This window comes from Phyllostomus discolor, chromosome 6 (genome assembly GCF_004126475.2).
Source record: "Phyllostomus discolor isolate MPI-MPIP mPhyDis1 chromosome 6, mPhyDis1.pri.v3, whole genome shotgun sequence".
Classification (NCBI taxonomy): Eukaryota; Metazoa; Chordata; class Mammalia; order Chiroptera; family Phyllostomidae; genus Phyllostomus; species Phyllostomus discolor.
Window position 1 is genome coordinate 146,505,172 of NC_040908.2, and position 25,480 is coordinate 146,530,651.

Here is a 25,480-nt window from a genome sequence, read left to right on the forward strand (position 1 = left end):
CCTCTTCACCCATCCTCCCCACCCTCCCCCATCTGGCAGCCATCAAAATGTTCTCTGTATCCGTGATTCTGTTCTGTTCTTCTTGTTTGCTTAGTTTTTTTTTTTAGATTCAATTGTTGCTAGATATGTATTTTCACCATTTTATTGTTCACAGTTTTGATCTTGTTCTTTTTGTTAACTGAGACCCTTTAACATTTCATACAAAAATGGCTTGGTGATGATGAACTCCTTTAGCTTTTTCTTGTCTGGGAAGCTCTTTATCTGCCCTTGGATTGTAAATGATAGTTTTGTGGGTAGAGCAATATTGGCTGTAGGTCCCTGCTTTTCATGACTTTGAATATTTCTTGCCAATCCCTTCTAGCCTGCAATGTTGCCTTTGAGAAATCAGCTAACGGTCTTAGGGGAACTCCCCTGTAGGTAACTAACTTATTTTCTCATGCTGCTTTTAAGATCCTCTCTTTATCTTTAACCTTTGGCATTTTAATGATAATGTGCCTTGGAGTGGGCCTCTTTGCATCCATCCTGTTTGGGAATCTCTGTGCTTCCTGGACTTGCATGTCTATTTCCTTTCCCAAAGTAGGGAAGTTTTCTTTCATTATGTTTTTTCAAATAGATTTCCAATTTCTTGCTCTTTCTTTTCTCCTTCTGGCACCCCCAGGACGTGAGTGTTGGACTTCTTAAAGTTGTCCTAGAGGCTGCTTATACCATCCTTGGGTTTTTTGTTGGTTTTTTTTTTCACTTCTTTTTTTCTTCTTGTTGTTCTCTTTGATTGTTTTTTTTCTTATATTCCTAATCATTGATTTGATTCTCAGCTTTATCCACTGTACTGTTGTTTTCCTGTAAATTGTTCTTTATTTCAATTAGTGTATCCATTGCTTCTGACTGGATCTATTTAATGCTGCTGAGGTCCTAAGTTCCTTAAGCATCCTTATAACCAGTGTTTTGAACTCTGCATCTGATAGATTGCCTATCTCCATTTTGTTTAGCTCTTTTTCTGGAGTTTTGATCTGTTTTTTCATTTGGGCCGTGTTTCTTTGTCATCTTGCCAGCCTCCCTGTGTTTGTGTCGATGTATTAGGTAGAGCTGCTTTGACTCCATGTCTTGGTAATGTGTCCTAATGTAGTAGGTTTACTATAGGGCCCAGTGGCACAGCCTCCCCTATCACCCAAGCTGGGTACTCTAGGCACGCCCTTCATGTGGGCCGAATACACCCTTCTCTTGTAGTTGAGCCTTACTTGCTATTGGCAGGTCAGTGGGAGGGATTTACTAGGTTAGTCAACTGCAAGAATTGGCTGTGACTCCTGACCACCACCAACCTCTGCCCTCCATGGAGGATCAGCTGTCCAGGAGCAGGATGGTAGTGCTCCAATGTGGTCTGTAGCTTTCCACTGGGTATGCTGGCTCTGGAATTTCCCAGGTGGTGCAGGCCAAGGTCAGCCCCTACCTGTGTTTTACCCAGGGCCATCCTGCCTGAGCTATAAAGAAATCAAAGATGGCTACTACTCCCATCCTGGGCTTACAGATTCCCAGACAAAGCCAAGCTGTGAATCTAGGCTAGCTGCTGCTGGTGCCAGGCCTGGGACTCACTGAGGCCAGCTATTGCTTATTTGAGAGGATTTAGGAAGCTGTGCAACCTGAGCCAAGACCAGCCGTTCATATGGAAAAGCAGCTTGGGTGGGCCTGTAAGTTGGATGGCTCAGAGTCTCTGGGGATCTCCAAGGAGGGTCAAACAGTGTTAGCCAGTTTGATGGAGTCTCAGATATAGCACCAGCTTGCCAGCTCTATGGCTTTGTGCAGGGGAAGGTTTAGAAAAGGGACAATGGCCTCTGGTCAACCTGATTCTGGAATTCTGAGAGAGTAAGTCTGAGTAGGTGAATCTGTGTGTGGGTTCTTTAAGAGATACTGCTTGGGGCTCCAAAATTTTCTTCCACCGACTAAATCCCCACTGGTTTTTGCAGCCAGAAGTTGTAGGGACTTACCTTTCTGGCACTGGTTCCCAGGGCTAGGGGTCCTGGTGTTGGACTGGGGCTCCTCACTCCCAAGATATCCCTCTCGAATTTTTATCCACCACGTGTGGATGAAGGACCAGCCCATTTTGCGTCTGCTCCCCTCCTACCAGTCCAGATAGATATGGTTTCTTTAATTCCATTCAACTCAATTTCTGACAGTTCTGAGTGATGGTGGTTCTATATTTTAGTTGCAATTTTGATGTGGTTGTGCAAAGAGGTGAGCCATGTCTGCCTCTGCCGCCATCTTAACTGGAAGTCTAGTTTGTTGAGTTTTTTAAAATGCATATTTCTTTGAGGTTTGCATATGATCTCAGAAACATAAGCAAATATGTTTCCTTAAGAGAAAATTATCATCTAGGGAACAGTTTTAAATATTTAGACTGTTGACTATCAGAAAGAAACTGCTTCTATATCTCCTCCTGTGTTTATTTTAATCATTTGAAAAGTAGCTGTTATTTACTGACTGCACCCTGTAGACCAGGCCTATTCTAGTCTTTCCATGTGTGCTGTCTAATTGAATTTGCAAAGCCACCAGTCAGCTAGGTACTCTCAGGCTCTTTGTCCAGATGGGAAAACCAAGGCACAGAGCACTTACACAATTTGTCTGCCCTCCTCCAGAGCCCATTCACTTAATCATCATGCAATATGACTCCCATCTACACCCACCACACTAAATATCTTCCCTTGTATAACATAACATGTCTTCTCTATTTCTGAATCTCTTAAAGAGGCTCGATGGCAGGTCCTACAAGAGTTCTTGCATGGATAACTCACACAATCAAAAACTAAAGTAAGCCAGCAGATAAAGTATAAAAAGAGGAGGTTCATAGTTTTAAACAATACATTCATTTTTCTGGGCTCTTGATTTTCCAAAAATGTCATGGCTCTCCTGGCAAAGAACCCATTAGCCCAGCAGTGGACAGGTCATTAGTTGGAAACATGTCAATCTCCCTACTGGGTCTGGGGATCTTGAAGCCAGGCCAAAATTTCCAGTCATTTCTGCCAAATTAGGAAACACCAGGGGGACTTGCTCCCTGACATGGTAGAAACAAAAGCACTGGGAGATGGATTTAATTGTGAATTTTTCCAAAGGTGACTACTTTAGAGTCCTAACAGAAAAGCCTGCATGTAAAAATAAACGAATAAATAAATGATCAAGCAAACACATGCTCCACAGGCAAATCTTAGCCCCCCAGGCTAATGGCAGCCTGGATCATTTCAAAATTTGTCTGTAGATCAGGACCTGTTTGGGCAGAAGAGAGCCTCTTAGTCCCAAGGCGTTTGGGAGTGCGTTTTGCAAGGATTCTCAGCCTCTTAGTCACCCTAACAGTTAAGGTAGTAGTGGCTCATAGTGGTTCTGCTGGGTAGTAAGTTTCTAGAAGGAGGCACCCCCTTTACAGAAGAATGCCTGATTTTAGAAAGATGTCACCCCTAAAAGGCTAGACTATATCATTACACTAATTTTGGCATTGAAATTAATTCCTTCCAGTGCATAAAGTGGGTAGAAGAGATAATGTCAGCCTAATAGTTAAAAGCAAAAAATATCTCTATTTCAAAGTATTTTTAAATGCTGTTTTCCAAATGAAAGTCATAGAAAATAATGAAGCAGCGAGGAAAAGAACGTGGCCCAAATGTGAATTCTCAGGCAGGATAAAAACCCAAGTGATATTTTCCTATATCAGCCAAATTAATAACCTCTGCATGTGGATGATGAATCAGCCTTTGCTTCCAAAGGGCAAGTAATAATCAGATCATTCCCCAGAAACAAAGATGCACCTCCTCAACCTTGATTTGTGCTTGGAGTTTAAAAACCTGTGACAGGAATGGGGTCAGCCCTGTGCCTTGGTTGTGGAGGAGACTGAAATGACAGCCTGAGTTACAACTTAGAAAACGAACGCTGCCCTCTCGGAAGCAGAGCCCTTGGCAAGCGACTGCCCTTTGGTTTCTCTCCAGCGCCCCGTCCAAGGTTCCACACCCTGGAGGTGCTCGGAGACCATTCGTGGCAGAATGGCAGGTTCAGACCCTCAACGATGGGCAGTGGGCTGGAAATGGTCAGAAGGATGATCAATCATTCAGTGCATCTCAGAAGCGAGACTGAAGGCTCTGCTATAGCAACCCCACCCATAAGTTCTCATTCCAGGGCGTTCTTTGGGAACACGTTTTGAAATGTTAGTGCACACCAGTGGATTTTACAACTGGAAAGTATATCTAAATCTACAAAAAGTGGGGATACTAGACCAGACAAGGTTTGGCTGCAGAAAACAGAAACATTAGGTCATGTGAACCGACAAAAAATGTCTGTGAGGAATTAGGTGCTGTCCAAGTCTTCGGAGAGCCTGCTGCCTCTGCCCCCAGCAGGAAGGTGGGGAAGGGGCTGCCCTGGATCTGATGAGGAGCAGAAAGGTGGGCCTTGCTGCATGTCTTCTGTCCAGACTGCACACTAGTGTGTCCAGTTAACAGAAACTAATATTGCCACCACAGCCGCTGCCTCCTGGAGGGCCTGCAGTGTGTGTAGCTAACCAACCTCAGCCCTGTGGAAGTGCCACTGCAAAGAGCTTCCCAAATGCCAGTCCACTGTCCACACCTCGGGTACCAGGTGAAAAGAAGATGAGAGAATTTTCAGACACAGCAACACTGGGAAGGAGTTGGGAGAATTCGTGGAGGAAAGTAGAGCAAAGGGGAAGATGGAAGCATCACTCAGAGCACAGTCCCCAGCCACCTGCTGAAGGCCCAGGTGCATTGCATTCTGTGCAATGGGGTGTTTATCTTGCTGGTCTGTCCCGGCCGACAAAGCAGCCAGTTTCCCTTTGTTCCAGGGGAGCAGGGGTTACTGGAAGGAGGCCAAAGAATCAGAGAATCAGAACAGCTTTTTTTAGGTTTAAGAACTTTTTAAAAATATTACTTTATTCAGTCATAGCAGCACAATTTACAATAGCAAAGTGCTGGAAGTAACCTAAGTACCCATCAGTAAATGGGTGGATCAAGAAACTATAGTACATTGACACAATGGAATTCTACGCAGCAGAGAGAAAGAAGGAGCTTATACCCTTTGCAACAGCTTGGATGGAGCTGGAGAGCATTATGCTAAGTGGAATAAGCCAGGCGGTGAGGGACAAATACCGTAGAACAGTTCTTTTGATGTGTTCCATTTGCAGGAGAATGAAATATGATCCGGAAAGCCCCTGACTGTCTGCAATAGCTTGTACCAAGTCTGGGGCCTTCTAGATAAATTTGTAAATTCTATTATTAAAGGGAGTCTCTCCTGCTCACCCACTCCCACCCCTCCCTGGCAATCTTCCGGCTTCGGCATGATAGTCGGAGACCCGGGCAAAGCGCAGGAATGTCCAGGCACCACATGGTGTTCCCAGTTATAGGTACATTTTGGGTTCGTTGGGAAGCAAATGGTTGCATTTAGGGATTTTTTTCCTTCACCCCAACCTGCTTCTTGTCCTCTGAACTAGATGCTCTTGTGTCGGCCCCACCCACCTCCATCACCTGCTTGCATCCCACCTGGGATGAGTTACAGGTGTCTGCCATCTCAGTCTTTAATTACTTTATCCTACTTCTGCCAGCTGGTTTAAGCTATTAATAGCCCTGGCTTGATTTGTTATCTCAAATTAATTTATAGTGCATTGTATTTTAACAGGGACTTTTAATCCAAAAGAAATACATGATCATCTGAAATCAGGGTCCCTCACTGAGCCTGAGGTGAAGAGGTGGAGGTGTTTGGCAGTGGAGGGGTGCTTGGGTGTGGTGCAGGTCTCACCAGGTGGGTAGCTGCCCAGGAAGATGCTCGTTAACACCACGAAGATAGAGGCCCCTTGGTAAGTGGGGCAGGGGGTAGGTTCTCGTTGGCAGGTTTGGGAGTGAGCAGGCCAGGTTTCAGGATGGCCTGGTGACCTCCCTCGGAGCCAGGCCTCACCTGCAGGCCCAGGACTCTCCCCACATGAGGCAGAGTTTCCCACTGCACACGAGACAGACAACCTCCCCCCTGTTGTGAGCGCACAGGTGACATCTGCCCACCCGTTCTCTCTCAGATTGTCTTGGATCTGGATGCTGCCTGCTCCTGCTCTTGGTAGCTGCCTACCCTCCTGCTTCTCCTAGACCCTGAGACCTCATAGCTCCTTGTCCAGGGTGGTTGCTTCCTGCATGTCAGGGTCCTCTGCATGCTCTTGGTATGAACACCTAGAGAGGAAGGGCAGGAAGCAGGATTGGGCAGAGTTTGAAGCTGGGCTATGGTACAGATGCTACAAGGTCTCAGCTTATCCCACAGGAAGCTCTGGAGCTCACGTGACCCTGCAGAGTTGTCCCGAGTAACGGGCAATTCCCAGTCACTAGCTGAGGGCCGGCAGGTGGCAGTGTGTCCGACAGCTGGGAGACTACGTTCTACAGTGCTGAGCAAACACGGCACCGTGACCTCTCTGCGCCAGTCCCTCCCAACCCTGGTTCTTGGCCCACATGTGGCCTCCAAACCCCTGCAGGAGCTGGAGGCCAGAGGGCAAATGACAACAGCCCTTGGAAATTGCTCTCCCTTTCATTTCCTCCAGCAAACACTTTTTGCGTGGAATCATTGCATCATATCTGCATTGAATATAGTAAAATTCAACAACATAAGCCCTGAAAGACAAAGGAAAAATGTAGTTTAAATATTGCAAAAAAATAGCTTCTGTGTATATTCTGTTCCTATTGTATAGTACAGATTTTATATTTCTTTTTACGTATATCTCTATAAGGTTGTATACATCAGCCACATATGTTGTATGATGTGGCCGATTTAAGGGATTTTCAAAGTTCTACTACATTGGCATTAGCATCTAAGCCCCACAGGTGGTACCTGTGGGGGGCTCTGCCAAGAAGAGAAAGACGGATTATCTCTAGTGCTTGCCCAAGGTGCTTTTACAGACGGGCAGGAGACAGGTGTGCTGTGGCGGAGACTTTGGACAGGAGCAGGGACTCCCCCTGCCAGGTCCAGTTAGTTCCCATTACTCACCTGCTGAAGTTGCTGAATTACCACCAGAGGAATTCTAAACCACACACCCTTGTTTCATACCCTTCAGTAGCTCCCCACAGCTTTGGGGAACAGACTCACGCTTCAAGCTCCAGGCTTGGGACTCCTGCTCAGGCTGATCCCTGCAAGCCCTTCGAGCTGAAGCATGTGACTCCTTTGGCCATGCTGTGGCTCCAGCCCTACGTGCCCTTCCCAGACTTGTCACGTGGTTTCCCATCTGTATGTGTGTGTTTCTTTGCACGTGCTCATGCCCCTGCCCAGAACATTCCTTCCAACCTGCTTCATGCAGGACAAGGTTTCTCAGCCTTAGCACTATTGACATTTGGGGCGGGGCAGCTCTGTGTGGAGGGCTGTCCCGTGCACGGTGGGACGTGTAGCAGCGTGCCTGGCCCTCTCCCCACGAGATATCAGTAGCACCTCCCCGTTGTGATGACTGAACATGTATCCAGGTGTTGTCAAATGTTTCCTGGGGCAAATCCACTCCCAGATGAGAACCACCTGTTCAGGCATTGCCTTCAGAACTCAGTTGAAACGTTACCTCCCCAGAACCTTTTCCTCGACCGCATGTCTCTGTGGGTCTGGCTTACATGCCTGTCCTCTGTGTGCCGCAGCCCCAGGGACTTGCCCCAGTCAAGGCTGTCACTCCCTGTCCTCCCTCTGTAGGGTCACTTGTGCTATTTCCCCCATTTGACTCCTCAAGGACAGAAATCATGTTTTATTCATCCTGGAAACCTCAGTACTTGGTAGGAGGTGCAGTGTCCCTATTTGTTGGGCAAATGAACAAGTAAGCGTGTGAACCAGTAGAGCTGACTCCCGAGCTGAGACCTGAAAATAGAGCAGATTTATAACTCTGAACCATATAAACGTTTGATTTGACCTCCTATGAAGAGTACAGGCAAATATGTGTTAGTGTTCCAAGTTCAGTCTAAATGGTGGCTATTAGTTAGGATGCTTTGGCTAAAAGAACAGAGAAGCCACCCTACTCACACTGTCTTAAATCAATAAAGGGAATGTGTCAGGCACAGTAAATCCAGGCAGGGCTGGGCTGGGGCTCCCGCTCATTTCGCTGCCTCCTACTTGCTGTCCTCCTTCATGCATTGGCTTTGTCTGCAGGTTGGTTCTCTCTGATGGGAAATGGCTGCACAGCCTCAGGCCTCACCCCTACGTACTGCTTTGACCAATGCAAGAAGAGCATTTGTCTTTTCCCAAACACGAAACAAGGTGTACTGGTTTTCCTCTACCTGAGCCGCTGTAGGTCGAGTGCCCACCCCTCTATCAACCACTGTAGCAGGGGGGTGAGGGGAGGAGGGGGTTTACACTGATTGATTTAATCCAATTGTCTCTCACCAGTGCAGCTGGGGCAGGCTTGGCCTCCAGATCTCCAGGCCCCTTTGCCAAGGGACACCAGGGAAATAGTGTGTAGCTGCTGAGGCCATCACAGTACTCACTCCTGGAAGAACTCTGGTGGCTGGGCTTTGTAAGGAGCCAGACCGGCAGCATCCTCCCTGCCAGCCTCTCATCTTGGGTTAGCCCTCCTTAAAGAGAAGGATCAACCCGGTGAGGAGCGGATGACCACTGCTCCCGGGAGCTCGGGGAGAAGTCCTCAGTGGTTAGAGACTGTGTTTTGGAGGCAGATAGAGTGACGAAGAGGGATTTGGTGAGTCTGTCTGGCTTTTTCAAAAGGTGAAAGGGGAAAAAGCAGGTGTGAGTTGGCGGTGGGTAGAGGCTGTTTTGTTATGAAATAGCATCGACGCTCAAGATTGAGCCTGTCTCTGCCGCCTGCAGTGCCTGCTCCGCTGAGAAGAGGAGAAAAAGCAGGCGATGACTCACCTCAAAAACAAAGAACATAGTGTCTCATGAGAGAAAACCATTCTTTTGTGTTTACTTTCAGATTGATTCCTTTTAAAAAGGCATTTTAAGTTAATTGACTGTGGCTCATACATTATTCTCAGTGTTCACAAGACGTGCTGTAGGATGCTCATGTGCACGGCCTCTGGAGCCAGGCTGCGTTCGAGTTCCAGCTCAGCTGTTGACTGCTTAGAGCAGTGTGATTTTGGTGGCTGGTCACCCTTCTGCGCTTTACTTTCCCCACCCACAAAACAGGGACACTTTGTCCCACCTACAGGACCACGTGAGAGACCAACATGCTGATGCTGGCTAAGTGCATGGGGAACTTTGCCTGTCACAGCTGTGGCTAACAGCTGCCAGTGGGGACAGAGGGCCGCGCTTTTTCCAGTTTTGTTTCCCTTCTGACACTTTAGACATCACAGAACTGCTATGGATTTTGTCACACGCCAAAGAGAGGATCATATTTTTCAAATGGCGCCTTTCTCCAGCGTGATGGGACTGAAGAAGGGCTCTGTAAAGGGTGCCCAAGACCTTCTCCCCATCGTCCCGACACAGGCCACACTTCCAAAGGTGACTGCTAGGGTCTCCCAGGGTAGCCAGGGGGAACCCGGGGTAAATAGGGTGTCATGGCTCACTCAGTGATCGAGTTTCCACTGCTCTGTGGAAGGCAGCAGGTTAAGGGGGAGAAAGACAAGAGGATGGAGCCTGACACTCCTGCTACAGGATTATTTAATCCTTATAAAACCCTTGGGAGCAGTGAGTATGCTGCGACTCGTCCATTTGCTGAGCAGTGAGTAATGCTGAGACTTGTCCATTTGCTGAGGACATTGAAGCACCTTCTCTTACCCTTGACTGCCCATCCCCATAATCTCAGGAGAATACGGTCTCTCTTGGGAAAGTTAAAAAAAACACTCTGGGGCTCTCAGTCCCTGGTGACATGGGCAGCATGTTGCATTGGCCAGGCCTGGCGGGATGGAGCCCAGCCTCCGCAGCCAGCACCTCTGCTCTGTCGGATCTTCAAGCTTCCTCTTCTTCACTGCGCTCAGCGAATGCCATGCCCATTAGAGGAGGAGCTGAAAGAAACCCAGATTCTCAAAACATTCCTGAGCTACGGCTGTCAAAGTCCCTGACATTTCAGGAGGCGGTAGGGCAGTGTATGAACTCTAAATCGAGTCGGAAGGAGTTAAAGAGGACCGCCCAGCATCACCAGATGGCAAGTCAGGCACTAAAAAAAGAACTCAAAGAAATGCACAGATTGCGGATATTTACCTCTGTCCCCAAATACTGACCACAGTCCAGCTGCATAGATGCTGCTGCTTAAAACCCTGGATGAACTTGACCATTCTTTCCTAGGCATTTGCCAAAAAGTTGATCTTTTCTGTTTACACACAGCTCCATATTATAACTGTAGAAAAACATGTTGTCCTCCATTTCCATGTTAAAGGCAACAGACAACTGAAAAATATGCCACTCTGCTGAGAAATTTATGAAAGGCCCCATAATGCCATTTCTGCTCGCCTGAAACGCAGAAACAGCAGGCTGTGTTCATGTGCTTATCGCGTGGTTGTGCGTCACCCCTTGGAAAGCCGCCAGAGTAATTAGAAAATTTGCGGGGAGTTTTATTTAAACTCCCTTTGCATACCTGTTGCAGAAAAGAAGTCATCAGACCATTATTTTAATGCACCCTGCCCCCACCTGTTCTGAGGGACAACTTCCCTTTATTGCCTGAGCGGTTTTTGAGAGGTAGGCTCAGGAGGAAGCTGCTGGCCACCTCAGTGCTGGCGCAACAGCGCTTCTCCCTGAAGAGGAAGTGAGAGCCCCTGAGGTTTGGTTTCCAGGGGCAACTTTGCAAATATGTCTCTGTTTCCTCGATGACAGGCAGCACTTGCAATGAGGCTGTTAAACAGCCAGAGCAGGCATCAAGTGGAGAGAGGCAGCACTGTTTTATGGGGCCCAGAGGACCTGATTTAGTGTAGACAGAAGTGGACATGGAGCCGGAGCGGTTCATCACGGCTAAGGGGCCCAGAAATCTGTCTTGCTGAAACCCCTACTTGGTCTTTGCTGTGAAGTGGCAGAATTTGTTCGTAATCCGTTCTCCTTGCTGGATGAAATGGTGATGGACACCGAGCTGAAAATCACTGCCTTGAAGCAAATTTTGAAGAGAGAGCCTTCAAATTCTTGTGCTCCAGAAATGAAGTGTCTGGGTGAGGCAAAGTGATATTGCACACCCTTGTGCATCCTGCAAAGTAGGACCTTGTAAGACATCTATCCACTCCGGGGCCCGTAACTCAGGGAAGTCTAGAATACCTGGCTTCAAGAGTCCTTCATTCCTCCTCTCCAGGTCCATTTTAAATAAGGTGGTTTCATTCACCTTAGACTCTTTGTGAAGATTTTATTTATTTCTTTTTAGAAAGAGAGGAAGGGAGGGAGAAAGAGAGAGAGAGAAACATCGATGTGTAAGAGAAACAAGTGGTTGCTTTTGGTCCGCCCCCAGCTGGGGACCTGGCACACAACCCAGACACATGCCCTGACCCTGCAGCTCACAGGCCAGCACTCAGTCCACTGAGTCACACCAGCCAGGGCTGTTTCATTCATTTTAAACACACATAAATGTCTTTAACCATTAAAGACTTGAGCAGAAATTCTCCAGGCTCTATTTTAAGACTGGTTGCCATTCATTCATTCCACATGTATTTATTAAAGTCCTACTATTTGCCATTCTGAGATGCGGCAGGAAACAACAACAGCTCTGCCCTCCTGGAACTCAAATTCCAGTAAGGGGACAGATAACAAACATGTGGACACATAGCTGTATGCGGAACGTCAGGGTGCCGAGGAGGAGCATAAAGCAGGGCAAGGTGGAGGCAGAGGAACAAGAGGTGCTCCTTATGGGTCGACCAGCGTAGGGCTTTCTGGGAAAGCGACTTCTGAGCAGAGAGCTAAAATGAGGGAGGCAGACAGGCTGACCCCTGGGGGAAGAGCATTCCTGACGGAAGGGCCCAGAGGAACACCTACGCTTGGGGAGCTCAGGGAGTATCCAGGACACCCATGTAGCAAGATGCCCGTTCTCAATAAAGGTCTCAGCTTTGACTCCTTCCTTTACTTCAACCTCACACCTCATCTATCAAATCCTGTCAGTGCTCTTCCAAAATCTCTTGTGAACTCATCCACACCTTCTCTGTCCTGGTCCACCCTAACCGGAGCCCCTGCCATCTCTTCTTGCCTGTAAGGGTCTTCCAACCCACCTCCCATACATTTCCATCACATTTCTCCTCTGCTTAAAATTCTTCAAGAACTTTTCATTGGCCTTTGAAAACAGTCTACCCTTCTGACCATGGCCTTCAGGATCTGGCCCTTGCCTCCCTCTCCAGCCGCATCTCCTGACAAGCAAGGCTTCAGCCAAAAAGCCGATGTAGTAGTCAGCTTGGGCTGTCATAGCAGAGTATACACACCTGACAATGAAACTTCCCTTCTCAGAGTTCTGGGGGCTGGAAGTCTGAAGTCAAGGTGTCAGCAAGTTGGTTTCTCCTGAGGGCCATGAGAGAAGGACCTGGTGCAGACCTCTCTCCTTGGCCAATGGATGCAGCCAGGGACAGGAGCTAGGAGAGCCAGGCTTTGCCACTGCCACCTCTGGGTGACTTTGGCTAGGTCAGTTAAACACTCAGGTCTCAGCCTCCTCATCTGTAAAGTGGGCTTGAATTAAACGGTCTTCTGAAGTCTCTTCAGGATCTGAAATTCAGTTTATGGTGTTCTGTGCATCTTGCAGAAAATGCTTTTCAGAAGCTGCATTTACTGCCCTCAAAGGTATCGCCAGACCTTCAGAGAGCACATTTCCCGAAAGAGCTCCAATGCAAACATGCCCCGGGGCATCCCCAACCCGAGACTTGCAGGTGTGCCCCAGGTGTGAAATATCTGTGAGTTCTTGTTTATTATCATAAAGGTAACTTTGCATTGCACTCCATAAATGTGTCCGTACTCATGTTAACATAAAAATAGCGTTCTAAACTACTTGCCTTAGACATTCGTTGATAGATCTAGACTTGAAGGTGGACAGAGAGCCTTGTCTTTTGATCTTGAACTATAGCCACGCCCTAACCCTGGGTGATAACAGGAAATGTCTGATTTCTTTTCTGTGCTTTCTGTAGTTTTGATTTCTTCCTTTATGAGCATACATTAATGTAATACTAAAGAAAAGTAAACAACTTTCTAAAATATGTAAAATGACGAGAGTCTGACCTGCCACATCTAGGTTTTAAGGAGGGAAGGACTTTCCTTCATGAATGGGAACACTGACGGTGTTCCCTTGTAGGTGCCCGATCTAATATATGTGAGTGCTTTATACATAGTCATCACATGAGAAATATGTACAGTGGATTGAATAAAAGTAATAAGGCGATGATGATGATGATGACCAGCTGCTACATGTTTTCCTGTGTGCTAATGTTCTAAAATCTTTATAGGCATCATCCTATTTAATCCTCATAAAACCCTTGGAGACTGGTCTCATGATTACCCTCATTTACAGACAAGGAAACTGAAACACGGAAAAGTTAAGTGCCTCTGGAGCGGAACGTCTTTTCTGCCCTTTTATCTTCTCGGCACAGCACTCAGCCCCGGCGGTGGCACTGCTGCAGTGTGGCTGCGTCGCGTCAGCAGTTCCTTATCTCTTGCTTCCGCACTGGGGCTTCTCGGCCACCCATCTGGCACCTACACGGATCTCAGAGTGCAAGGACAGTCTCCGAGGCAACCCTGGACTAAGGAGTCAGGGGATACGACAGTCATTGCTCCCTGCCCAGGGGTCACTTAGTAGCCATCAGAGTTATATCAGAGCAATTATTAGAGAGAGACCACAGTCATGTAAATTTTATTACAGTATAATTATTCTATTCTATTCTATTTTATTATTAGTTATTATTATTAATCTGCTACTGTGCCTAATTTATGAATTAAATGTTATAGTTATATGTGCATGTATGTATACTTAGGAAAAAACAGTATGCACAGGGGCAGGCGAAAGTAGGTTTATAGTCATTCATATGGAAAATAATGTAATAATACATAATAATACAAGAATAAACTGTGTTTTGCACACTCACAACTTAAACCTACTTTTGCCCCACACTATATGGGGTTCAGTACTGTCTGTGGTTTCAGGAATCCACTGGGGTCCTGGGATGTACCCCCCGTGCATAAAGGGGGTGACTGGACTGAAGCAATGAATGGAGAACAGGGTGGCAAACTGATCTATGCCAATTTATGCTCACAGGACCCTCAAGTGCCTTTAGCTGACAGTGGTAGCCATAGACATACCTGAAATGGCCGTGGATTAACTGCTGTCCCACGGCCCCCCCATTAGGTTATCACAAAAGCCAGTGTCAGACCCAAATCTGCCACACCTGAAGGCTTGTTAAATAAGCATTCATTAGCAGGCAGGCGTAAGACAGCCCATGCAGCTTGCTCTGGAAGTACCAAGTCCTAGCTCCCTGCCCACATAGGTACTGTCACTGCTCCCCAAATGAAAGGGTCACTGGAGGAAGGTGGGAGAACACTTTAGATAGTGGGTCTCAAACTTCATCCGGCATCAGAATCTCCAGGTAGGTTTGTCAAGGCACAGGTGTCGTGTCTCGCCCCCAGAGCTTCTGCGTCAGTGGGCGCCACTCCTTGAGATCAGTGACCTGGGGGCAGGTTTTGTTTTTCTTTCTGAAACTAGCATCAGGCAACCAGCAATTTGCTAACCAATGGCTGGGCCCAGGACCGTTTGGAAAGTTAGTCTAGAATCTAGAGTGCCAACCCTTGGAGTATAGATGGCAGAACGTTCTAGATTTCCCTTACCTAAAAGGCATAAGAGCAGAGACTGCCTCTAAAAGGTTTTAGAGAATACCATTAATGTCATCAACGAAGTTAGCAAAGCCGGTGGCATTGCTTGATCTCTGGGTAACCGATGTGCCCGGGGATGGCTGAAGTGTGGCCTCACTGATCTGGTGGTAGCTGACTACCCCATCGTGTGGATCCTGGATAGGACACCTGGGATAGAGCTTAAATGAGCACGTGTGCCTGATATCACCGGTCCAAGCTGAACATTTTACAGCCCATTACAGGTAGCATTAATGGAAAGGGAAATTAATTAACAAATCAATGGGCATTTCTTTGATCCCACAGACCGAGCCGGAAATCATAGAGGAAACCAACATCGACCGGGTCAATGAGCCTCGGGGCTACACCAGGTCAAGGCAAGTGAAAGGCCACTCCGAGACCTCCACACTGAGCTCCCAGCCCTCCATCGATGAGGTCAGGCAGCAGATGCACATGCTGCTGGAGGAGGCCTTCAGCCTGGCGTCTGCAGGCCACGCAGGCCAAAGCCGGCACCAGGAGGCCTATGGCTCAACACAGCACCTGCCCTACTCCGAGGTGGTGACCAGCGCTCCAGGGACCATGACTCGGCCCAGGGCTGGGGTGCAGTGGGTGCCCACCTACCGCCCAGAAATGTACCAGTACAGTCTGCCCCGGCCGGTAAGTCAGAATCCTGCCTGCCCGCTATTATCAGGTCAGTCCTGCCCCGGGTCTTCTAACAGGAGTCTCAGAGAGGGGACTTCCAGAGATAAGTCACCTTGGGACTTGGAGACGTAACTTGTCTGGGCTCTCATCCCATGCTCTACCCATGCTCCAGGCCTTAGCCTTGTAGTCCTGTGGGCACAGGCACGCAGAAAGCCCTTGTGTAATACATTTCAGGGTAAATTTCCTTTCCTATCTGCCCTCCTGTGAAGGGCTGACCTCATTCTTCATGCACTGGTGGTTTCCTACATTTCCAAGTGTGAGGACCTGTTTTAAATGTCAAAATGCATCGCAGAGCTGGTGGTTCAGAGCAGGTGCCCCGGGAGTGGGTGGCTTGACTTTGAGTCCCAGCTCTGCCATTCACTGGCTCTGTCACTTAGGAGTGTGACTTAAATTCTCTACAGATGAAATCAACAAACAAAAATAACCTACTTCCTAGGGTTATTGTAAAGATTAAACGAGTTGATATATATGTGAAGTACTAGAATGCCAAGCACACAGTAAATGCCATAGAAGCATTGGTCACGATTATTTCATTTAGTGGCAACTGCATGCCCTTCAGTATTAAGAAAGCACCCAATGACAAAAAGCTTCCATGATTTAAACAACAATTTTAAAGGACAGACTTAGTATTATAAGCCATAGATTGTAATTGATGTGATCACCGACCAGCAGTGACCACGGAACGCTGCGGATGGCTTGGCAACACGTGAGAAAAACATACACAGAGACAACCAGGTCCTGTAGGGAAGTAGGAACGGACCACTCTCTCTAGTGGGGAGCATCCTGTTCTTCCACCCGCAGGCTTTTATTGGGTTCGTTTGCATAAGAATTCGAGTAAAGCTCATTATTCATTGCTGGAAAGTAAGGATCAAACCGTAGATAACAAGGAAGTCTAAGGGCCTATTCTGAGTCAGAGTCAAAGAGCTGTAAAACTTTGAGGAACAAACTTACTTCTTCCTTGGACCCTTATCATTCAACTGAGAGCATTCTAAACAAAGAAGGTTTCACAGGATTTTACATATTCTTTCTTAGGCCTGATCACTCGGGGAACCCGCCCTTTTCAGCACAGAGCTGCACCACCCTGTCATTGTTTCAGGCTTAGGCAGAGCAAGGGAAGTAAGGCAGCCAAGAGATTAGGAGATTTTCTCGCAGCCAATGAGGACTCAGGCTATGTCAAAGCCGAGGGACAAGGGTCCATCACCCCCTTTTTCTGTAGCCCCCAAAGTCCTTCCTTAGGGGCCTCCCATGTGACCGTGCCTGTCTTAGATCATTCCCCCCTTGGGGAATCTTACTGGTCATTGGCTAACCGACCAAGCATTGGGGGCCAGTCAGGGTAAAGTAGCATAAGCAGCGCTCCTGCCAGGGAGATAAGCTTTTGTCTCCTTGGTGGCTTATGGTTCCAAGATCGTTCCCTCAGCCTTAGCCTTGGTGGGGGTTACAGCTTCTGATACCAGGCAGGGCGGTTCCCAAAACATAATGACAATGCTTTGTACCTGTACATATCCACCCCCCCCACCTTGTACTGTGTCGTAGCCTTCCCCAAGGGTTACTCATTAATGCATTTTATAAATTGTCATTATGATAAGTAATTACTTAATAAAAGCTACCATTGATTGTTTCTAGGTACTGCTACTAGATACTGCTCTAGGTGTCCTGTGTATGTTAATTCCTTTATTTTGTTCTCACTATAAGCCTCTGACACAGGTGCTAGTTTTATCCCCCCATTTTACAGATGAGGAAGCTGAGGTTACACAGCTTGTTCATATCACACAGCCAGAAAGGGGCAGAGCTGGGGCCCCAGGCCACACAGTCTGGTGCCAGAGCCCATACTCTTAACCAGCGAGCTTTTCTGCTTTCTACTGATTCCATTGTGATCCATCTTACCTGGGACAGCTGTGGGCTTGTGGAGCCTTGTGATAACATCAAACCACCTTATTACACCTGCCCAAAGTCCACATTATGCTGGCAGTTAATGAACAGGTGGTGGGCTGTGTAACTACATGGTCTGCATCGTGTTGTGAATTTCCTTATTCTCCTTTGTTCCAGTTCTGCCTCCTCACTCCCGGGTCACCAAGGTATCTTCCCTTGGCACTGCTCCAGATGCCCTCTGTCTCTCTCTCTCTCTGTCATGCCCTCCCTTAGAATGTTATCCTCTAGCCTAATCTTTTCATATTGAGTAAGCTTTAGCAGGAGAGACCAAAGTTTATTTGAAACTGAACCTTTGGAGCAGGGGTGGCTGCGTTTGGGTGGGGACCAGTCCTGAGGTCAACAGGTATGCAGTTTCTGTTTTGTCCATTCACTCCAGAGTGCTCAGATCCTGGGACTTGGACTCATGCTGACCAGGCTCAGAACACCTGCTTTGTCATTGAGAATACTAACTCTCAAACCTGCAGTGAGAAGCCAGATGACCAGCGGGGCCAGAATACTTGTTTGCTGGTCAGCAAGGTCTTTCATTAAGTAAAAGCCAATTTGGGGAAAGTGAGACATTATCAAGAGAACAGATTGGTCTTGAAGTCATCTTCTCAGTCTGCGATATGCAAATCCAGAGAGTACAGCCAATAAAGGAAATGGGATGAACATGGGACGTCTTTTTCCGTCCTGTTTCCCGAGATGTGGGTGGAATGATGTGAAACTCTTAATATAATTTTGAAGCTCAAACAGAAGGCTTTAGGGCAGGGGTGTCCAACTCATATTCACCAGGGGCCACATCAGCCTCGGGGTTGCCTTCAAAGGGTCGAATGTAATTTCAACTCTTTAACAGTTGAGGAGTAGTTACATTTATACAGTCCTAAAATTGTTTTGGCCCTTTGAAGGCAACCGTGAGGCTGCTGTGGCCCCCGGTGAAAATGAGCTGGACACCCCAGCTCTAGGGCAATGCCCAGATCTCAGGAATCGGCCTTTGCCTCTGCTGTCAGGGACCGGGCTGGGCAGGTTCAAGGAGCACGGCCTCCCGGAAGAGGAGGCCACAGCCACGGCGCTCCCGTCAGTCTGGGGTCCAAGTCCTTTCTTCAGAAAATTAAACAGATTTGCACTGACCCTTACAAACCTATCACTGTACTATACTATTCCATGGCAGTCACATGACAGTTTTCTAATTGCCCATTAAATTAGTACCCACTTTTAGGGGGGAAGGGTTTTCTCATTGAGATTTTAGAAAACACTCTAATCTTCTCACATACAGGGTAGGGCAAAAAGAAGTTTACAGTTGTGAGTACTTGAAACAGAGTTTATTCTTGTTATCATTTATTAAGTATTGTATTGTCTTTCTGAATGAACAAACTGTAAACCACCGATTGTGAGAGGTCAGAAGAGAGAGGAGGGACTCTAAATCCCTTTCTTTGTTTTGGGAAAGGTATGTCCTTATTTGTTGGTTTGTTGATAATAAAGGAATGCAAAGCTGGGAGGATGTCCAGCACAATGATTTTTAAATTCTCAGCAAAACCTGAGGGTTCAGAGTGTCGTCATGCAGGTAATGAAGGGGCCAAATTCACCAGAGCACCACGCCCCCCCGCCCCACCACACACACACCTCTGTGAACTGAAATAAAACCATGAATTGAAACCAGAGGTGGCAATAGTGAGCAGCAAGCAAATATGAAAGGTGGAACGGAGCCTTTGAAATTTCCCTTACATCTTGCAAATCCCACTGTGCTCAAAAGGTATGTTTTATCCAGGACCTTGCTGTTATTTAGTGGGCTGGCCCTTACAAGGATGCCGTCTGCCGTAATGCCGAAGGGAGAAGACTCATTCGGTCTAAAGCATCCTATTTATAGATTCCCTCCACTGCTGCTTTTTGTCCGGATGCCTTTGGTTTTAGTCTTGTCATCTTGTTCCCCAAGAGGGCTGGCAGGCCATGGTGCCTAAAGAAAAGGATGAATGAGAAGCACAAGTTAGGCTTTGTCTTCCCAGAGAGCGTTTCCGGATTTTCTCATGCTAGGAAGGCTGTGGCCTGGCTCTCTGATCCTGTCCATCACTGACCGTTGTCCTCTTACCCCCTCAAGTGTTGATGAAAGGTTTCATTTTTGAGACCGTTCCAATCCTTTATCTTTGAATGGCGTTTTATAGGTTGCAAAATACTTACACATGCACTGACTTGCCTCATCTTCCTAGTGCCCCTCTGAGCAAGCGCCTTTGCTCCATTTCAGAGAAGGACACTGAGGCCCAGAGAGGTCACCTCATGTGCTTAGAGACATAAGGTCTATTCATCAGCAAAGCAGGCCCTCCACCCATACCTCCTGATTCCAAACCCACTGCTTTCCCCCATTAAACCTTATTTCCATGAGTGAGAAAGTTGAACGCAATCAGTGGCTCATTTAGTCATTCATTCATTCAGCTAATATTTATTGATCATCTTTGATACAGCAGGCATTGTTCCAGGAGTGAGGATACGGCTGGCAACAAAGTCCCTGCCCTCATTACAGTCTAGGCAGTGGCAGATAATAAATGAACAGGCGCCGTTGAAAGCACACCAGGGAGAAGGAGCAGCATGTACAAAAGCCCGGGCAGAAAAGAACTCGGCATAGTTGATTGCCAAGAACACCTTGGCAAAGAACGATTGAAGGGCTCTGTGGCTACAGCGGCCTGAGCAAAGGCGAGAGTGGTAGGAGATGAGATAGAAGAAGGGGCTGGGGAACATGGTAAGGAAGATCGGGGGGAAACTCTGAGGAGGGAAGGAAAGCCTGCCCCTTGGAAGTTTGCTTCCCTTGTAAATAACAACATGTGTGTTGATCGACTCTGGGTTTTTAACACATCTCCCTCTACTTGCTTGTCTCTTTCACAGGCCTACAGGTTTTCCCAGCTTCCTGAAATGGTCATGGGCTCTCCCCCTCCACCTGTACCTCCCCGGACCGGCCCTGTGGCTGTTGCATCTCTCAGGCGGTAACACAGTCCTTTCCTTGTTTAGAATATTTGGAAATGATTTGGTCCTGTGTACCCCGACCTGACACACTTCCTTCATGCTGTGTCCCATTCTGGACGCACCACCTGCGCAGACGGCCATGTGCCTGGGGCGCCCCGAGTGCTGTGAAGGGAGTGGGGGCCATAGAGGGCTTGCTGGCTTTTTGTCATCGTAAATAGAAAGTCCCGTAGAACCCATAGTTGAAGAAACCCGGGGTCAACCACCCCATACATGGAAAGCCCCATCTTTGACCTTGAACATCTAAAAATTACTCCAGCTTGGGCCACCACAATGGCTGCCTCAAGCCTGGGCACCTCCTGTCATGTGTGCACATCCAGAAGTCCCTTTGTTATTAGGAGTGGTGTCCAAGGGGCCAGGGAGCCGCCTGTCTCAGCACCCACCCCAACTCAGGACCTCCAAAAGGGAGAGGCTGAAAGCACATGAACTCAGATGTGTCCAGCATTCTCCTTGCTCTGTAATATAAAAAGCACGTGTTTTTAATAAAGATAGACAAACAACGCAAAGGCCATGAGCCCTGGGAGAAACTGAAATAGTCATCTTGTGCAGGGCTGGGAGGCACATCTGGTCCCAGGGGGTACGTACAGGCCACTGCCCTTGCCTTCGTACCCTTGCCTGCCCGTTACACTGGTCACACCAGTCACACCCTCTCTGTGAACCACTGGTTTGCATTTGTAAAAACAGGGAAGAGAAACGACTTTCCCTCAGCGACAACCCTGCCCTCGTTTGCAGCAGTCTAGAACGCCCAGCTGTGTACACACACCACCCACCACTTGGCCCCAGCTGAGCTCAGAGTGGGCTGAGAAGCAGAAGACCAGGTTCCATCTAACTTGCCAGTAACTGGCTCTGTAATGCCAAGTTGCTCACCTGTCTGGTCCCTGGTTCCTTATCTGTGAAATGAGAACAATAACCTAAATTATCTCAGAGGTTCCGGGAACCCTCAAAGGGGACTGGGTGTACAATGCAGAACCCAGGGATTCTCCTGGGAGGGGTTTTTTTGGACAGGTAGCAGATGCTGGGAATAGTAGGAGGGAAGCCAGGGCTGTGGGAATGAGCAGGCCAGAGAAGAAGGGAGGGATTGAGAAAGAAAGGGAGACCCGCCCCTTATTGCTGAGCCTCCAGTGCGTGCCCACCCAGAGACAGCTACATCATCACAGCCTCTGTGTTTAACCCTCCCCGGGGAATAGCACAGGGCTTCTCAGTTACTCCTGAGGGTCTGGGCTGGGAGGAGCTCCACACCCACCATTTGTGGTAGGTTTGCTCGAGGCCAGTGTCTATTTCATTTCTTCTCCCAACCACCAGTCTCCTCCCATGCCCTGCACCCTCTGCCATCCTCGCCAGGTATCAGGAGGTCACTGCCCTCTCCACAAACCCCTCTGCTTCACAGAGATTCACACTTCTGTTTTGAGGCTCCCCCCCCCACCCCCACCCCCGTGGCTGGCAGCCTGCCACCTGCTGCCTTTGCCTCCCTGCCATTTTAATGTTAGGGCAGCCTGGAGTCTCTCTGTGAAAGGGAAGACGGAGTCTGTGGCTAAAGCACCCTTTACAATAAGGGAAGAGGCGGCCCGTGGAGCCCAGGCTGCCCTCTTCTTCCATGGCTTTCTGAGCGCTAAGTGGAAATACGGTGTGTTAAACGGGCCAGATTCTCTGCTTGCCTGGGACCAAAAAAAAAAAAAAAAAGGAAAAAGTGTGTTCTTATTCATAACGCTCAGGAAATGCTAAAGTGCTAGGAGGCTCCTGTGCTTGGAGCTTCCTAGGCTCCTCGCTCCCACACCCCGACCCGGCCCTCACCCACCAAGTCCCAGTGTTGGTGTCTGGAGGGGGGAAGGGTCCTCGCACTCCAGACGGAACCTTCTCATTGGCTGCCGATGATGTCATCACCTCCCAGGTCGACCATCCCCCCAGCTAATACCCAGCGCTAATTGCTCGGCTTAATTTTTCTGTGTAAATTAAATATGATACTCCCTGAAGACACAAAGCCACCCTCAGCGGGGCACCGACCTTGAATATCAAAGAATACACCCCCCTCGGTGATGATTGTTACCGGTCTGGGTGCACTGGCCCCCTTTGTTATCGGGGAGCAAATCCGGACCGGAGGACCCCACCCTCCGGGGGCTTGGAGGCTGCTGCGGCTCTCCAAGGTGACAGCCCTGCCCCGGGGAAGCGGCTAACGTAGCCCTCTGCCTGCCCAGGTCCACCTCGGACGTCGGCAGCAAGACCAGGATGGCTGAGTCCTCTGGGCCTGAGCCCACCCAGCTACACGACAGCCCCTCCTTCGCGCACGTGTCCAGAGGCCCTGTGTCCGTGGCGCAGTTGGATCAGTCGGCGTTAAATTACTCAGGTGGGCGACAGGAGAAAAGGCCCCCCCCACCCCAACCGCGCCTCCGTGAATCCACACTCCACCTTCTACCTGCCGCCCTCAGGACTCCAAGCAACTGCATTCCTGGAGAGCTTCTGCTTTTACTTCTTAAAAAGATCTGAAACGTGACAGAATATTGATAGGTTACAGTCAGGGTATAGGTTAACATTTTGCCAGATTTTAGGGGCTTTTTAATTGTATATTTTTTAGAGCATTATAGATACAACCATCCACCCCCATCTCGCTCCCCTTCTCCCCAGAGGTAAGCACAGTCCGTGAGCCCTGGGCGTTAACCTTTTCCCGCATATGCATGCCTACACGACAGTACCCACCAGCGGTCTGCAGCCTTTCCCATCTCGTGGCACCCGTAAACTACTTGCTAACGCTCTGTGGCACACCAGAAAATATATTTTTTTGCTAATCAAGCAAAAAAATAGGCATAATTTTGATTTATTTACACCAGATGGCTATTGTTCTGTTTAGCTGTTGTCATTTTTTTGTTTGGCAATCTAAGGGAAAAAAGAGATTAGTGCTCCTAACTAGATAAGTCAGGTATTGCATGTTTTGAAAACTCTTGGGGCACATCTGTTGAACATCACCAGTATATGTTAATGCTTTATATACTTTACATCTACATAACTGATATCTAGCTGTACATTTCCTTTTGCACTGCGTTTTCTTGACTCAACACTGTTTTTAAGATTTCTCCGGGTTGCTGGATGCAGATAGGTCTGGTTCCCTCACTGGAACTGCCACGCGGTGTTACTCTACTACACGATGTGCCTCGGTTTATCCTTTCCCCTAGTGAGGGACGTACTGGTTGTTTCCAATTTTTTATTATTACAAACAATGCTGAAACGAACATGGAGGTCTGTACATGCCCTGATTGGCCTTTTACTTTATTCAAACCTTACCTTTTAAGCTGAAACTGCAAGCACCGGTTGGAAGTGTCACCAGTGGAATCCATTCCTTTTGGTCCCCTTTCTCGGCTCATTAGAAATAGCCACCCTCCTAGGAGGAAGGCACCTGGACACAGAGGTGTCCTTTCCTCTTGTCGCCAGGCCTGAACTGTTGGGATGGGGCTGGGGGACTTGGTGAGGGCCCAGTGAGGGGAGCTCAGCGATCCTTTCTCTAGAGCCACAGGTCTGGGGCATAGCAGTTCGTGCCTTTCATACTGACCGGGCAGGTGAACAAGGCTGGGGCTACAGGTGGAGGTCTGCTGCCCCCCCATTACCAACTCCCCCAATTCCAGAGTTTCTGTCCCCCCTCACCTTGCCCACCGCCGGTTTCTTAGCTTCCCCGGCTTGTGCAAATGTCAGCCGAGTGGGTGGGCTGTAGCCTAATCTCTCCCATCCATCTCCTCCATGCCAGGTAATACGGTGCCGGCAGTGTTTGCCATCCCAGCTGCCAACAGACCGGGCTTCACCGGCTACTTCATCCCGACGCCTCCCTCGTCCTACAGGAACCAGGCCTGGATGTCCTACTCGGGGGAGAACGAGCTCCCGAGCCAGTGGGCCGATTCGGTGAGAGCCTTGCTGGACACTCTGCAGGGGGGCAGGGGACAAGAGGCTGAGACTGGGCGTTTTGTTATCTCAGCCCGCCTTTCACCAACCAGATGGCTGACGTCAGCCATCTCAGAGGGGACGTGTGAGGGGACAGGTGAGACGGGTTGTTCTTTGACAGAGGAGCTGGAGACCTGCCAGGTTCTACCTCTCCTAGCAGGGCAACCTTGATCTAATAAATGTTTATAATAACCAGCATTTGGGGGATGTTTTCTATGTGCGAGACACCGTGTCAGTTATTTTATTTATATGATCTTCCTTAATCTTCACAGCCATTCTATCAAATCAGGTCGGTATTATTGTTCCCGTGATGTGTCTCATTTTGCTAATGAGGACACTGAGGCCTAATCTGAAGCCGCACAGCTTTTGTAGGGGGCTAGGGCCAAATTCCAAACCTCATCTGTCTGGCTGCAAAGCCTTTATAAATTTGTTCCTTTTAGCTTTAAAATTCCATACACATTTTAGATGAAATACCAGGAAAATGAAGTGTTAGAGACTCAAGACCGAATTGTGTTGCGTGGATCCCCTGAGGCTTTCTGCCTGACTTCCAGCCGAAAACTGGCTGCCGTCATCCCCTGGTTGCTGCCGTCATCCCCTGGTTTCTGCCGTCATTGCAGTAGGAGCACGTGGCCCAGTGGGCCTGGCTCTACTGGGCTACAGAGGGGAGCAACCCTATGAACCTGGGGGTCCACACCCAAGCCTGCCTCCGAGCCACCTGTCAAGGGCTACTAAGTGAGAGCAAACAAACAAATCCATGAACGAAAGGGCACACTGATGGCCCCTAGAGCGGGTTGCCCCAATCCCTATGGGGGATCAGCCAGCGTGGGTAAGAGAGGCAGGCTGTCTCTCCAGGCCAAACCGGGGAGTGGGGGGGCCCAGGACTGTGTGTCATGTTAGGGTTTGGTCTCAGCATCTGAAATCCATTCTAGATTTAGGAGAAGTGTTAGCACCCAAGGCCTGTGTCATCTTTCCTCGGTGCCTAAGCTCCTGGGATCCATTCTTTCCACCCCTACAGGTTCGACTCAACCTCAGTGTTGGTGTCTGTCCTGACTGTAGTGATGTCCCATCTAAGTGACATCACCAGGGTGAAGTTATTCTACATACATGAATTTTCCTGATGACCAAAGCCTACCCCTTTAACTTCTAAAATATTTTAATATACCATCTTTAAAAGAGGAACATAACTTAAGTTGCCTTTAGCAAATGATTCAGCATCACTATTATA

At 48.3% G+C, this 25,480-nt stretch overlaps 1 protein-coding gene across 4 annotated transcripts in view; it reads left to right on the forward strand.

Annotated features, from left to right (window-relative positions):
- The window catches only part of KIAA1549L (KIAA1549 like), a 231,739-nt gene that overhangs the window by 199,479 nt on the left and 6,780 nt on the right, over nucleotides 1–25,480 (forward strand). For all 4 annotated transcript variants that reach the window (XM_028515516.2, XM_036029214.1, XM_036029216.1 and 1 more), the window contains exons 17-20: nucleotides 15,025–15,375; nucleotides 20,200–20,297; nucleotides 22,527–22,675; nucleotides 24,065–24,216. In XM_028515516.2, the coding sequence (XP_028371317.2) occupies nucleotides 15,025–15,375; nucleotides 20,200–20,297; nucleotides 22,527–22,675; nucleotides 24,065–24,216 (750 nt within the window). The remainder of the gene's footprint in view (nucleotides 1–15,024; nucleotides 15,376–20,199; nucleotides 20,298–22,526; nucleotides 22,676–24,064; nucleotides 24,217–25,480) is intronic.